We start from the raw sequence: 15,142 nt of genomic DNA, 5'->3' as shown, positions 1-15,142 counted from the left end.
ACTAATTAAAGAAGAAAGAGGGCCGATGGGGGCCCAATGCCAGCCACCACCGCCTCGGCCAGCAAGATCTCCGGCGATCTCATAGGTCATCGGCAGCTTCGCTTGTGGCGGTGGTGGCCGACATCCGACGCCATTGCGCCACAATTGTCTCTTGCTTTCTCTTTACTCAAAGATTGAGAAAGAGGAGGTGGATTGGGACTGCAATGGCACGATTCCAGACACTACAGTCCCGATCAAGGTAGCTGATCACTAGCGATGGGCCCTAACCCCGGCCACTAGCACCTAGGTGACCTCGTCGAGGGCGTTGGTGGCTGGCGTCGAGCCCCACGACCCCTCTTCCCTCTTCTATGGCTTTTGGATATGTTAGTCTCTTTATTTATAGATGAGGGATATGTTAGTCGTTTACCTAGAATATCCTAATCCTAAACCTAAACATATTCCAAACAATTGATTAGGATATTATAATCTCGTGGGATATTAAATCTTAGGTATCCCATCCCTAACCCCATCTCTAACCCAACGTTCAAACGTAGCATTCGATGCTGAAAATTCATGGGAATTGAAATCTCATCCCTTTCCACCCCAATATTTTGTCCAAACCCGACCACCAAACATGGCCTAAGAGAATATTTACCAACCCAAAATATCTTCCTTAGCAATGAACATGATCAATGTTAAATGACAAACATAACTTGGATTATGGTCGAAATGGGAATGTGACAAAAACTTCATCGACATAGAGATTCTCTAAAGTGTTGATTTCCGCATAATTGCATTGCACATAATGTGCAATCGAAGCATCTAATTAATGGATAAGTAATTTGTACCTTTGGGTCTCCCAAGATGACCTTCATGGCTTCTGAAACGGCAAATTATTATGGCCATAAGTACTAGTAGTTCTAATTAAAATTTCCAATTTCATGCAATGATATAATTAGATTAAATGTATAATTTTCACATTTTTTTTAATTACCTAAGCAGGCAATCATCCAATCATCCATCATCCAATACTATATTATTGGATGATGGAACACATGGAAATGTCATTCTCGGACTTCATTTTCATTGGACTAATTTGTTTTATTTAATTTGACCCCGTCGCCGGCCATTTCCTTCCATTCTCCTCTCCTTTTTTGGCCACCTTCCATTCTTATTTTATTTTATTTTATTTTATGAGTAATTCTTAATGTTATTACAAATACTAAGGAACATCATGGAAAATCATTGCAAGGGTACCCCTTGAAGACAGTAAGAGCATCACAGCCTAAACTAAAGCCAAGTTGACAAAGGTCATGCTCCTGGTAATTCAACGCTCTGGGGACCCAACTGCAACAACATTCCGACAAAAGAGAAGATAAAATCATGATGTCTAAAACGATATTCTTAATTATCCAAGGAGCACTCCAAGGATTAGCAAAAGCTTCTACTACTAATAAAGCGTCAATTTCAATGCAAATTTTTGACCATCCTGCATTAAGGGCTAAGGGAAGGGTAAGAAAGACCACATCAGCTTCCGCTCGTAATGGTGATGTCGTCTTGATGGGTGCACACCATGACTAGATGATGATCTGATTGTGAAGCCGAGCTACCCCTTATATGTATGCTTGGTCTTCTCTCCAATCTGCATCAGAGCCGATTTTCCGCTATCTACGTCTCAAGTTCTACGCAGCGATTCTTAGGGGCTGTGAAGCTCGATCATGGAGAGGGTCCAACATAATGGGGGTAGTTCTCCGACATGCCAGGACATAAGAAATGGTTGTAGGCTTCAGGCTGGAGGGTTGTCGAGCTGTTGGAAGATTGTGGCTGCTGATGATCTCTATGGCTCAAATGCTCCCTGAAAGCTTTCCTGATGTGTTGCAGCATTCGGTTGAGTTTGCTCATGATTCATGCAAACAAACTTTCATTTCTTAGGTTCCATAAAGTGTAGAGAACAATAGCACCATAAGTTGCAAAAGACGGAGGATCTATGCGGTTAATAAGAAGCATAGTAGGGGACTGCACAATAAAATTTACAATATCAGACAAAGAGTTTGCAGGGAAATTATCTGAGATCAAGTTCCATGGTGATTCCCTCCATGCCAATCGATAATAGATATCCAAATAGGTGGGTAATATTATCAGAACCGGATTGACAAAGAGGACACGATGTTTCACTTTCAGCAAACCTAGGGAGGCATTTACTCACTGCTCTCCACAAGTGGATATTCAATCTTTGATGAATCTATAGACCCCATATGCACTTCCATTTAACCACTGAATTTTGATTGAATCGAGATCTTTGATCGAGCAAATAAAAAGATTTAACTGTGTGATCTCCTGAAATGTGGGAGTCCAAACAATATAATCATCTAAGTCTTCTAAAGGGAGATGCAACTTTATAATATTCAGCACACAATCAACATCGAACAGATTTCTAATCAAAGGAATATTCCACCTTTTGGGATGGAAGAGCATTATGTCTCGTACTTTGATGTCATGGTTGGTGTCAATATCTATTGCAGGTAAGGGTTTAAAATTTGTCATACCTAGTACCCATGGTTCCTTCCATACTAAAATTAAGGCTCTATTACCTATAGAGTGGCAAGCACCTACTTGGAAGGCCCCGACACTATTGCAACCATTTCTAAAGGTGCGATGAGCTAGTCATGGATCTTTGTTTGGGGATAGGAAATTGACATATTTTGCTTTCATTGCTCACATTGTTAAGCCGTTTTAGTTTGAAGTTAAAGCCCAAGCCGTTTTGGAGAACATGGCCATATTGGAGTCTTCTGCTCTTCTAAAACCCAAGCCACCTGAGGCTTTCAGTTGGCATAGGGTATCCTAGCTTTTCAAGGCATAGTAGGAACCCGATTCCTCTTTGCTTCCCCACCATAATCGTCTAATGAGCCGGTCCATCTTATTTAGAGTGGTCTTTGACAAATGGAACTAAGACATAGTATATATTAGAATACTACCAATGATTGAGTTAATGAGGGTCGGTCTACCTGCCCATGAAAGGTTTTCTTGATTTCTAGGCCTCTAACTTACCTTTGAACTTGTCGATGAGAAATTGAATGGATTCCTTTTTCCTTTTGCGGAGAAAGAGTGGATTGCCAAGGTATTAAGCATCGGCCTTTAGCTTTTTCATTCCCAGCATGTTCTTGATGCTTTGATGCCTTGAGGCTTGAGTATTTTTTGAGAAGAATGCCCCAGATTTGTCAAGATTAATTTGTTGGCCCAACCAGGAATGAAACTTCTTTAACATTTCCTTTGTATGAATGATGCCAAAGTTGTGACCCTTGAGAAGATGAGCAAGTCATTGACAAATATGAGATGGGAAATGGTAGTTCCGCCACAACTAATTTGAACGCCTTTGATCACACCATGTACCTCAACCTTGTAGAGTAATCTAGACAAGATTTCCATTGATATGATAAAGAGATAAGGGGAGATGGGGTCGCCTTGTCTAATGCCTCCTTTTGGGTTGAAGTGCTCGTGGGGAGGTCCATTGATGAGTATGGACAGTGAAGTAGTGAAAAGACATTGTTTGATCCAGGAAATAAATTTGAAATCAAACCTAAAGTTTTTTAGAACTTGGATGATAAAACTTCATTCCAATTTATCAAAAGTTTTCATAAAATTAATTTTCATTCCAACACGCGAGCTTTGTTGTTTTCCATGTAATGAAGTATTTCATGGGGAAGGATTCCATTTTTCGTTTATCCATCTTCCTTCAATAAAAGCCATGTGATTTGGAGATACAATTCTATGAAGGAAGAGTTTGAGGCGTTCAACCAAAATTTTCGAAATTACTTTATAAGAAACATTGCATGATAGGACGAAAATCTTTGAAATCTACAGACCCTGGCTTTTTTAGAATAGGGGTAATGAAAGTATTATTCCGCTCTTTTAAAAGAAATATTGTCTGGAAAAGTCTTTGCACAGCAGAGTTGAGAAGAGGTTGAACTGTCTCCCCATAAAAAATATAGAAAAGAGCTGGTAATCCATTGAGTTCGGGGACTTTGAGGTTTGGTATAGCTTTTAAGGCCAAAGAAATTTCATCAATAGTGGGATGTCAGTAAGTTTTGAATTCTCTTCCTTAGTGATTATTGGGCTAACAAGCCCCTCTAAAACTGTAAGGAATGAGGGATTAGAAGACGAGAAGAGGTGTGTAAAGTTTTGGATAAAATAATTACCAATGTCCTAATGGTCTTGGATTGTAACTTCATTCTCCAATTTGATTGCTTCAATATGATTTGTACGGCGTCGGATAATTGTTGAGAGATGGAAGAACTTGGTATTCCTGTCACCGTCTTTCAGTTATAACTCTCAAGACTTTTGTCTCTAGATCAGGTCTTTTCTGGTCAGTAGTCATCGAGCTCTAATTTAAGCCTGATCTCCTCCTCCCCATTCTGTTGAGTGGGGTCCTAGTTTGTATCTCCTCTAACTTTTCTGAGTGTTTTTGCAATTCTCATAAGCCAAAACCATTCCATCCTCTCAAGTCTTTCATTCTTAATTTAATTTGCCAACCACTATTCGACGGTGACATTGGCATCAAGTTTGTTAATTAATTTAAGCACAAATTTGTCTAGACTACTCCTTGAAATTATTATTATATTCTGAGGCATATTTGCACCTAATTCAGGCTTAAGACCTCATTTCATCGTATCCATCCAAAATGGCATGACAAGATATTGTAAGTTCTAACTTAAAATTCATGTCCTAAATTTTAATGCTCAATCATGATATGCAAGTTCTAATTTTTTCCGTATCCCTATAATTGATCATGAACAATGAAATCTTTTAAGGCAAATATTTTTTTTATGTAATACGAAGTTATTTTGCCACATAGAGATATATTATCTTTTTTCGATTACAATGGAGGCTCATGAATTTAGTATAATAAAATAAAAAATTTAATAACTAATAAATGGGCGTTAATAGTCTCACAACGAATATCGAATCTAAAACCTCTTGATTATCAGGTGAAAGTGTGCACCACTACGCAATATCTTTTTTTTTATATGTTGTCTTTTTTTCATTTTGACGTATGAGACACGTATATGCATATACATATGTACATGCAACCAAAATGGAAAGATGGAAAAAATAAAATCAAATTAGTGAAAGCGTGTCAATGACTTATTAAATTTGGAGAAAAAGTCCAGTGTGTGCATCACGTTATATTATAGCCCGTCAAGTAAGGAAACTTCTTCTAGTTTATGGAAATGGTATGCAACTTTTTTGGTGAATGCAATAGACTTGCAACTTTATATCACAAATTGACGGCCATTGATTGCGCAACTAATATGGAAAAAATAATAGCATCTTTGTTATTTTTTTTATTTTATGAAAAAAGAAAAATTTCACCCAGAAAGGGTTGACATTCTCTTGCAATTAAAATTAGGGAAAAATTACTTTGTCTACCCTCAACAATAGAGCCGAGATACTTTTGTCCTCCAATCTTTTTTTTTTAGAACATTATTTACACCGTCAATTGAATTAATCAGGATTCATTGAGATTTGAGAACATTATTTATACCCTCAATTGAATTAATCGGGATTCATTAACTTTTCGAATACCAAAATAATTGAAAAGTTTAATAATCATCTTCCTGACGACCACTTCCGAAAAACGGAAAACAAAAACCCCTCAAGCCCAGAGGGAAACGGAAAACAAAAGCTCCCGAACTACGCAGAAACAGAAAACCCGATCTCCCGTTACGACGAACGACCTCGAAAACTGAAAACAGAAAACAGCCGAGCCGACTGAGTCGAGCTGAAGAAAAACAGACTCTCTTCTTCACCTTCGAAACAGTTCTCTTCCTTCTCCATCTCCATCTCTCTCTCTCTCTCTCTCTCTCTCTTCACAAGCATATCGCTTCATCCATCCGTTGCTGTTTGTTTCCACCTCCAGAGCAGCCGCCATAACCATATCTCGGTCTCCTCCTCCTCTAGATAAGGCCCACGGAGCTCTTCTGACCCTTCGCCGATCCTGCTCTTCTGTGTGGGGGTGTTCCAATTCTGCAGCTCGCTGGGTGTTTGCGGGCATTTCTTGGTTTTTTCTGTCCGATTATGAGAGAGGTGAGTTCCGATCTGTTCGACCCCAGGGCTGACATGGACTCCGACTACTCCAAACCCTCCGATGGCAACTTCGGCTTCGCCTTCAACGACAGCAACTTCTCCGACCGGATGCTCCAGATCGAGATCATCGGCGGGCCCTCAGACTGCAGGTCCGACGGCGAAGGCCCCTGCACCAGCATAGCCGACTGGGCTCGCCTCCGCAAGCGCCGGCGGGAGGACGCCAAGAAGGAAACCTGTGCGTGCTTGCTTCCTTAATTCCATTCGGGCCTTGTTTCCTAGGGTTTCGCATGTTGATCTTGCTTTAAATTGTGGTTTGGTGAACGGAAATGGGGAGTCAATGCTCGTGATGGTTCCATTTTCGTCCATATGAGCTTTGCTACTTTGGTCATCTTCACGTGGGTGGTGGGCGTTGGAGATTGAGACCACTGATTGTCTCCTTTTCCACTATGTTCTGCCGAATTTCCGACGTTTATACCTTCGTGTGTTTCTGTCTAAAATGGAGGGGAAACGGAGAAGATGATAAAGCATTTTATGAAGTAGAGCTTGTTCCTGGAAATTTTTCATATTGCTGTCTGTTTTCTGAATGAAGTGTACGTTTTGGACGAGGTTTCTCACTCGGGGAAGAGGATTTCTTCTTTTACTGCGTTTGGCTTGCCCTCCGGAGTAATGTTTGAAAGGAAGCGACTTGTCAGGAAATCACGTAGGAGGGCGTTGGTGGTATCATTTACTATGTTTATTTGGGATACGAGGGTCTTGAGTGCTATAGTTGGTCAGGAAGGTCATATAGGCTTGTGAAGTAGATGATATCGATTGATCCGTATTGTTAATTTCGCGAAGGTATTTGAAGGTTTGGATATGAGCAGTAGGAACTATAAGCTTCATATATACTTTTCTTGCTGATATTTAGGTACTCCGAACATGCAAAAGCCTAGAGCCTTGAATGGATAGTTAAGGATATTTGGTCTTGTCACTCTATGAAACCGGATAATAAAACTATCTTGAATTATGAATGTTGGCAATCTTTATGGTGCTGTTTGCTTATTTAACTTCTTGGTGATATAATTGACCCAGCCTTTATTTTGTTTGCCATGTATGTAGGTGGTGGAAACTATAGGCTAGCTATGATGTTTAGATTTGCCAATTAAGATTTTCTTTGAAGTGTGTTGTGCTCATGCTACTTTTACTAGTGACATAAGTTTCTGATGGAGATCTTTTGTTTCTTATTTTCAGCTCTCGATCTCACCGTCTGTGCAGAGGAGCAGATTCTGAATCAGCCTGATATGGACGATTGTGAAGGCTTTGAAAATCATGACGAAGCAGTTGCAATGGTTGAAGAATCACCATCAGGTACTTGAATTTGTCCTGACATATTTCTTGATGTAATTTTTTATTCTCCAGTCTTTATGTCGCATCACCTTTTATAAAGGTTATAGTTTCAATGTCATCTGGTTAGTATTTAGCATGTGGTGGAATTCCATAAATAAAAAGATATATTATTTTATGTCAACCTGATATATGATCAAATGAGACGCAGGGAATATTTTTGGTAACATCTTAGAAAAGCTTTGTTTATTGTAGGATCCAGCTTTTATCTGGGCATAACTCGTGAGAAGCTGAGTCCAAAAGTGTTCTCTTTTCTCTTTTTAGATTCCCCTCTTTGAATAAACCATAACATTAAGCACTGGTTTTACAGCACGAAATAAGCATTTCATCATGTCTGAGTAACATAGTTGTCTACTTCTTAGATAGGAAGGTATAGTATCACATGTTAATCAGTTTTCTTATCTTTGCATGAGAAGTTGCTTTTTTCATGTTATACGGAGGTTAAGTATTGTCTTTACTCACATACACTGGTTTCTGTACTTACTAAAGTTGTGTCTCTTCCCTTATAGGTGATGAAGCTGACTCTAGCAATGACTCAAACTGGAGCATGGACAGTTCTACTGTTCTGAAAATTAAAACACTACACATAAGTAGTCCAATCTTGGCTGCAAAAAGTCCGTTCTTTTATAAGGTAAATAAATAAATAAAAGAGTTTATCAGTGTGGATTCTGGTTCTCTTTTGTCCCCCACTTTATTGCACTTTACTAATTTCTTACATTATTTTATCATTTTATATGTAGCTTTTCTCAAATGGGATGAAGGAATCAGAGCAGCGGCATGTAACTCTGCGTATCAATGCCTCCGGTAAACCTTTTGCTTTTTCGGCTTCCTGATCTCTTCTACATGTGTTAACTTTCAAGTCAAATGTTGGTTTTGTGACTCAAGTGGCAATTAGATTTATAGCTCATGTTCATAGTGACACTCATTCCAGCTTGATTAGAACCATGGTAATACAATACGTTTGCACTCCGTTTAACTTAATTTAGACCATAATGCGGTTTATCTAAGTTGACAGTCTTTGTGTTTGAGTTATTGTAGAAACAGGAATCTATTTAATGTCATGCTTGCATGGTCTGTAGCAATTCTATGTAGTCTCATTGCATTCCCTTCTAATACTAGCATTTCCTGAACAGAAGAAGCAGCCCTCATGGAGCTCCTGAATTTCATGTACAGCAACACATTATCTGCTAACACTGCTCCTGCGTTATTGGATGTTCTGATGGCTGCCGACAAATTTGAGGTAGCATCCTGCATGAGGTATTGCAGTAGGATGTTGCGAAATATGCCGATGACCCCTGAGTCTGCATTGCTTTATCTGGAGCTTCCATCCAGTGTTTTAATGGGTGAGGCTGTTCAGCCTTTAACAGATGCTGCGAAGCAGTATCTTGCTGCTCGATACAAGGACATTAACAAGTAAGAGTTTCTATGACATCATGTGATTTCCTTCAAGTATGTAATATTTTCATGTATGCGTCTTCGTAAAGTTAGCAGTCATACAGAGTAAAATGGGCTATTATATTCAGCAACTTGATGCCGCAATCTTGTTATGAAATAATTGTCATTGCTGAAACAGGTTCCAGGAAGAAGTGATGGCCTTGCCTCTTACTGGAATTGAGGCTATCTTGTCTTGTGATGATCTCCAAGTTGCCTCAGAAGATGCTGTCTATGACTTTGTTTTGAAATGGGCAAGGACACAGTACCCGGCACTGGAGGAGCGGCGAGAGGTCTTGGGTGCTCGCCTAGCAAAATTCATCCGGTTCCCTTACATGTCATGCCGGAAACTCAAGAAGGTCCTAATCTGCAATGACTTTGACCATGATGTTGCATCGAAGCTTGTGCTTGAGGCCCTCTTTTTCAAGGCTGAGGCCCCACACCGCCAGCGAACATTGGCTGCAGAGGAATCTGGCTCCTCGAGCCGCCGGTTTGTGGAGCGGGCATACAAGTATCGACCCGTGAAGGTGGTAGAGTTTGAACTACCTCGGCAGCAATGTGTTGTTTACTTGGACCTGAATCGGGAGGAGTGTGCGAATCTTTTCCCTTCGGGTCGAATTTACTCTCAGGCTTTCCATCTGGGGGGGCAGGGGTTCTTCCTATCTGCTCACTGCAACATGGACCAGCAGAGCTCGTTCCATTGCTTCGGCCTCTTCCTCGGGATGCAAGAGAAGGGATCAGTCACCTTTTCTGTGGACTATGAATTTGCATCGAGGTCAAAGCCGACAGAAGAGTACATGAGCAAATATAAGGGCAACTACACTTTCATGGGGGGAAAAGCAGTTGGCTACCGAAACCTATTTGGGATACCGTGGACTAACTTCATGGCCGAAGACAGCCATTTCTTCATAAATGGTATACTTCACCTGAGAGCCGAGCTTACCATCAGACACTGACTGGACATCACGCTGACTCTGGAGTTTGAGCGGCATGACACTTCTACAGCTCTAACCTTCTATGTATGCTGTTTCATTGCTGCTTCACCAACACAGCAAGCAGCATGATCAAGCTGCTGTAGTTGATATCGCGGGAACAGCGATCAGGGCAACCGAAGAGCCAGGTTCTACCGTAATTAGTGGGAAATATTTGAGTGGCTGTTCGAGTTGCTGGTGGGGGCTTTTCAGTAAAATGGAGAGGTAGGCAAAGAATGTGTAGCTGATGAGGTTGCAAATTTATGAAATTTAATATGATGGCAAAATGACTTCTTCTAAGCCGTCTCTTTTCCCTTGGGGTGGTTATTCATCCGTATGGCTTATTTCACTTTATAGTGGATTGTGGGTACCTGGTCTGTCACAGTTTGCCTCCTTTCCTGGTAAAAAACGAGTGGTTCATGAACACGGGGAAACTTTTACACTTCCATAGGGGCCCTTAGCCCGGGTTCAACTCGGAGCCATTGACTAGGCCCCATGGCAAACACATAGGGTACAGGGCAAGCGTAGGATTCCAGAATGATAGCAAATTCCGAAACACAAACCTAAAGATTGTGAACCCTTCCACGACGGCCTCAAATCCTCCTCAAGTAGGACTATCAGGCCAGATAGTGCCGCATTTGGACCCATTCAGTCTATTCTTTGGCCTAATAGGTATACTGGTCCATCACGTCTAGTTGAGGCCCTATGACTTGACTAAAATGCAAAGTCGAGATGAGACAGCTCTCCCACCAATCGCCAACACAAAAATAATATAGACCACTCATGAGACGAGACTGGGAGAAGAAACCCAGTTCACACAAATGCGGAAGAAGCTAACCTAAATTTCATTATGCCGAATCGCCAACACAAAAATAATATAGACCACTCATGAGACGAGACTGGGCGAAGAAACCCGGTTCACACAACTGCGGGAGAAGCTAACCTAAATTTCATTATGACGTTCAGAAAATGTTCATAGAACTGACCGATCACTTATACAAACGAAACTGAATCTTTTTTTCGTCGATTCACAAATTTCCACATAGACAACATCGGATTGCAACAGTGGAACAGAACAACCAAAGTAGTGGTTGAGTGAGCGGGAATGACTCAATTCACATCTTTCGTCTCTCCGCTGAAGTGGCTCGCACTTTACCAAAGAAATAGTAATCCCACTCAGGCCCCTATTTTGATTGTGGCTGCTCCTTATTGATAGGGTTATAATGAGGATCTCTCCCACATGCCAAGTACTTTATCTTGGAGTTCCATCCCAACAATTCATCTGATTGCGGAAGCTATGAGATCTAAAGTTAAACGTACCGGCTCCAAGACCGTCAAATCTGTAGCTGAAGACGCCCAAGCCCTGACAACCGAGCATACGAATTAGATTTCTATGTCTAGATACCTACACAGAAGGCCAATGCATGCAGAGTGTACCGATGGAACAGTCTATTTTCTTTGGGCACACAGTCAAAAGTAATAGAAGGGATGGCGAACAGAGTCCGAAGTCATAAAGATAACATTTTTCATCAAGTTTGAGAATTATGGAGGGAAGTGCCAGATATGGTAATGGGAAAAGAAGGAATGACCACAAAGCTAACGCTCAGATAAGCGCAACTTCTGCACAAGAACTTAATCAATCAACCGTTGCAAAAGTAGGGGAACAGGCTAAATTTTCTTCCAAAGATCAATTTCAACTACTGTCAAAAGTCTCATATTTCACCCGGATATAGTAAGTAAAATGGATGATTAAAGTCGTCAAGACGAAAAGTTTCATACTCTTAACGACTTTCAGAGCAGATACTGAACGTATCGCTACTACATCTATATGAGCTATCACTCACACTTTAGGCAGAGATAGAAAGCCTAATGACAAATACTTATCTTAAAATCTAAGCTGGCCGTATCACAACTACATCTATATGCAGGTAGACAACCCAAGAGCAGTCTGCATTTTGCAGCGTTAGCCTCAAAAGGCAGTGCACAATGCAGGGAGGGACCCCAACAGATTCCTCAGAAATCATTAACATCGGATGCGCAAGGAGCACCTACATCCTTATTTTCACGGCAGTCGGATCGCAGACAGAAATCGACAAATTATTAAGTGGGCAGCTATAAAATACCATCCGTGAAGATAGATGAATGTGTCCAATCCACCGAGGTCAATAAATTTTCCACTAATCACAACAGAGCAAGCAAAAAGTTGGCCTTTGACACTCCAGAAATTTCATTAGAGGAGAACCTCACCTTATAACGAATCGGGGACTTCCATCATCTGCGCCTCTCCTTTGCCGGGTCCTTCTTAGCAGCCTCCTTGACCCTCTCAATGTAACCTTCAATAGGTGGAGTCAGAGTCGCCATGAACCGATTCGCCGGGAAAGGAGTCAAATCCGGGACCAATGCCGAGGCCTTCAGATGCTCGGGCAACGCTTCGATGGCCTCTTTCTTCAGCCGAAGCAACGTAGTCTCCGCCGCCTGCCTTGCCCTATGCTTCCTCATGAGAACCCTACTGTACTCCTTCGCCAGCCTCCTCCCATCCTCAACGGTGAGCTCGTACTTCGGTATCTTATCCGCATCGACTAATCCTAGCGTGATCAGATCCAATCCCGGAGTCCCTATGATCCCAGGCTTATCTGATACGCCTAATTTCTCCTTCCCCTTCTTCAACATGTCGAGCTCACGCTGTCGTTCTTTGCTGATGAGCCCCATTTTCTCGCGCTCGGCCTCCCGGGCTTTCTCCTTGGGGGTCAAGTGCCTGAGCGGCGTCGGCGCATTGAGGCACGCGTCGACGAGCGCCTCTGCCTCGGACGGGCCCCTCTTGGTGGCGCCCTTGCCGGCGTCGGCGCCGCCGCCTTTCTTCATGGTGATCTTAGAGCGCTTCAGCTGCTGGCCTTGCTTGATCTTCGCTTTCCCTTTCGCAGTTCCGCTGACGGAGCATCGTTGGAAGAACTGGTAGGCCAAGGAATCGACCGATGACGACGAGAGAGGTTTGAGCTTAGCTGCTCGCATCATCTTGCCGGATCACAGTGAAGAGCTCCGATAGAGATTTGAGGGGTTTTAGGGTTTATGCTTAACTTCCACTCTCTCTCTCTCTCTCTAGATTTCTGTTGGATAGATGACGGCTTCTTTCAAGAGCTCGTTGGGCCCATTGGGCTTTTCAATCCTAGATTACTATATTGGGCTTTTACACTTTTAGGCTTAATCCCGGAGTCCAATCATCGCGAAGCTCAAGTTTACTCCTTTGCAGTTGGTGCAGTTGATTCTACGTCAACATGACAGACATACGGGACAACAATTTAATAGTTTTTCTTTTATCGACATACCGCCATTATTGAAAACTTTTATTTGTCAAAATATCCATATCCATATCGAGATAACAGAGCGAACCGATTTCTACGGCCTAGATTTTCAAACAGCATTGGAATCCAGCTGAATCACATATAAATCGCACATTATTATGACAGGGGAAGCGCAGAAATACAGTAGCAGCAGAAAATTCGGGAAGATCGATCTACCCTAGATTACAGGTAAACAAACACCTCTTGCACAGATGATTTTCGGCATAAATAGATCTATTAGGCCAAATTGTTTACAAATTCTGGCGACAGATAGAGGGTGATCTACTCGGTTCCAGTAATCTTCTTCTTTATCGATTCGATATCTTCTGCCAGTTCCTTCCTGCTTGACTGAGGAAACAGAGAGATGAAGTCATGAGTTAGTGTCCGTGGACATGAAAGAAAATGCTTGAGATCACAAGCATTGCACAATAATCACTCGCATAATTGAAAGTTGTAGAGATCAAAGAGGCCCGGGTGATTTAAAGCTTCATTGTCGGATATAACATATTAACAATCCAAATGTTGAGTATCCCGATCGTTTAGTTACCTTGAAAAGGAGGTATCTGTACACGAACCATCCAGTGTATCCAAGCCCCACCAACTCCATGATCTTCGGAAGCTGGCGAAAAAAAAAAAAAAAAAAGTTAAAAGAGGAATGAAGTCCTCGCAGATTAATGAGAAGAATGTCGAAAGCAGGGCTTACCAAGGGGACCGAGTTGATAGCACCAACCACGACAGAAGATAGCCAGACAGCAACGGTAGCACCGCCCCCATAGAGAATAACAGTCGACTTGTTCTCGACCCCATCCCACTGAACAACATCGCAAACAAAGTTGATGTCATTTCATTTCCCGAATAAAAGAGCAAAACCTCTATCTTAAATAGGAGAGCGCCTCATCTCGGAAACCATTCATGCTTAGGTTACGTCTTACCTTCTCCTTAAGGTCAGTGAAGACCTCGTTCGCATCAAGCGAAGCAGGCGACTCATCCGACGAGGAGGCTTTGATCCGAAGGGAATCAAACCGCTGAGATGCTAAGAAACAGAGTGATTCAGATATATCACCAAAAACAGATAGCAGCACTAACTCGAGGAATCCAATACTATCTCCTAAATCAGATATTACAGAATTACTAGTCTAGCTAATCGACTGGTCATCAAACTACTGAAATTTAATCGGTACTGCTGCTCCGATTTCCTTTAAATCCTCCACAACAACGAGACCACCAAACCAAATGTCAAGTACGACGATTAGAGGCCGGATAATTGCCGAAAAGCACATCTAGCATCTCACACTTGCAAACTTCACACCTCATCTTTGATTTTCCAGAAATTCTACTTGAAAAGTAACGTTTCGTAGTGATCGGTTCAATTTCTTCGTGCAAGATTCAGCAAACAGCATGAGGCGCGCAATGCGAGTACAAGCAGGAGAATGTACCAGTAAAGAGCTTGGCGGAAGGGGAGGAAGAGCGGGGAGGGAGGTACGGCAGGGAGGAGAGCGAGGCGGCCCTGACGACGGCGGCTGGGGTTCGCGGTGGCAACAATGCGGCGGTGGCCGCCATGGAGGTTGATGCAGCTGCCATGGAGGAGTACATAAGGAGCTCCGAGAGAATGTGTGTGGCTCTCTCTCTCGCTCTCTCTCTCTCTCTCTCTTCAGGAACGGAATGGTATGGACTCAAAAGCCTCCTTCCACTTCTTCAAATGGTTTTGTTATCCAAAGGATTTTTTGCGAGGAGACGGTGTGAGGACGGAGATTTCCGCATTTACACGTGGACAAATGGGGCGTCCTGATTGGTCCGATGCCTATCTACATTCCCACGTCAGGTTCTCCCGCCCCGTCGCTTCTCTCTCTCTCTCTTCTTTTTTTCTTTTTTTGATAGGATAGATTGCCACTACCACCCTCCACTTATGTCATTGTTACCGTTTTTACTCCTAACATATTTTTGTTACCAATTAAC

At 42.1% G+C, this 15,142-nt stretch overlaps 3 protein-coding genes across 4 annotated transcripts; 1 reads left to right on the top strand and 2 right to left on the bottom strand.

The window, feature by feature from the left end:
- Positions 1 to 5,667: 5,667 nt before the first annotated feature.
- LOC116192989 (BTB/POZ domain-containing protein POB1-like) lies at positions 5,668 to 10,218 on the top strand. The gene is made up of 6 exons (XM_031521704.1): positions 5,668 to 6,298; positions 7,294 to 7,410; positions 7,956 to 8,077; positions 8,187 to 8,250; positions 8,580 to 8,859; positions 9,020 to 10,218. The coding sequence occupies exons 1-6, from the start codon at positions 6,055 to 6,057 to the stop codon at positions 9,831 to 9,833; spliced, it is 1,641 nt and encodes a 546-aa protein (XP_031377564.1). The 5' UTR covers positions 5,668 to 6,054; the 3' UTR covers positions 9,834 to 10,218.
- A 530-nt stretch (positions 10,219 to 10,748) lies between these two features.
- LOC116192991 lies at positions 10,749 to 12,949 on the bottom strand. The gene is made up of 2 exons (XM_031521708.1): positions 12,096 to 12,949; positions 10,749 to 11,211 (listed from the first exon to the last, which is right to left on the bottom strand). Exon 1 carries the CDS (start codon positions 12,858 to 12,860, stop codon positions 12,120 to 12,122), a length of 741 nt encoding a protein of 246 aa, XP_031377568.1. The 5' UTR covers positions 12,861 to 12,949; the 3' UTR covers positions 10,749 to 11,211; positions 12,096 to 12,119.
- A 267-nt stretch (positions 12,950 to 13,216) lies between these two features.
- LOC116192992 (protein CURVATURE THYLAKOID 1A, chloroplastic) lies at positions 13,217 to 14,879 on the bottom strand. 2 transcript variants are annotated; one of them, XM_031521710.1, is made up of 5 exons: positions 14,623 to 14,875; positions 14,119 to 14,219; positions 13,890 to 13,997; positions 13,734 to 13,805; positions 13,217 to 13,534 (listed from the first exon to the last, which is right to left on the bottom strand). In XM_031521710.1, exons 1-5 carry the CDS (start codon positions 14,777 to 14,779, stop codon positions 13,469 to 13,471), a joined length of 504 nt encoding a protein of 167 aa, XP_031377570.1. In that variant the 5' UTR covers positions 14,780 to 14,875; the 3' UTR covers positions 13,217 to 13,468. The 2 variants fall into 2 exon arrangements, with proteins under 2 accessions (XP_031377570.1, XP_031377569.1); XM_031521709.1 differs by having other exon boundaries at positions 13,734 to 13,997; positions 14,623 to 14,879.
- Between the last annotated feature and the right edge of the window lie 263 nt (positions 14,880 to 15,142).

This window comes from Punica granatum, chromosome 1 (assembly GCF_007655135.1).
Source record: "Punica granatum isolate Tunisia-2019 chromosome 1, ASM765513v2, whole genome shotgun sequence".
Classification (NCBI taxonomy): Eukaryota; Viridiplantae; Streptophyta; class Magnoliopsida; order Myrtales; family Lythraceae; genus Punica; species Punica granatum.
Note: the sequence above shows the minus strand (reverse complement) of the source record. Positions and strands in the feature narration are given on the sequence as shown.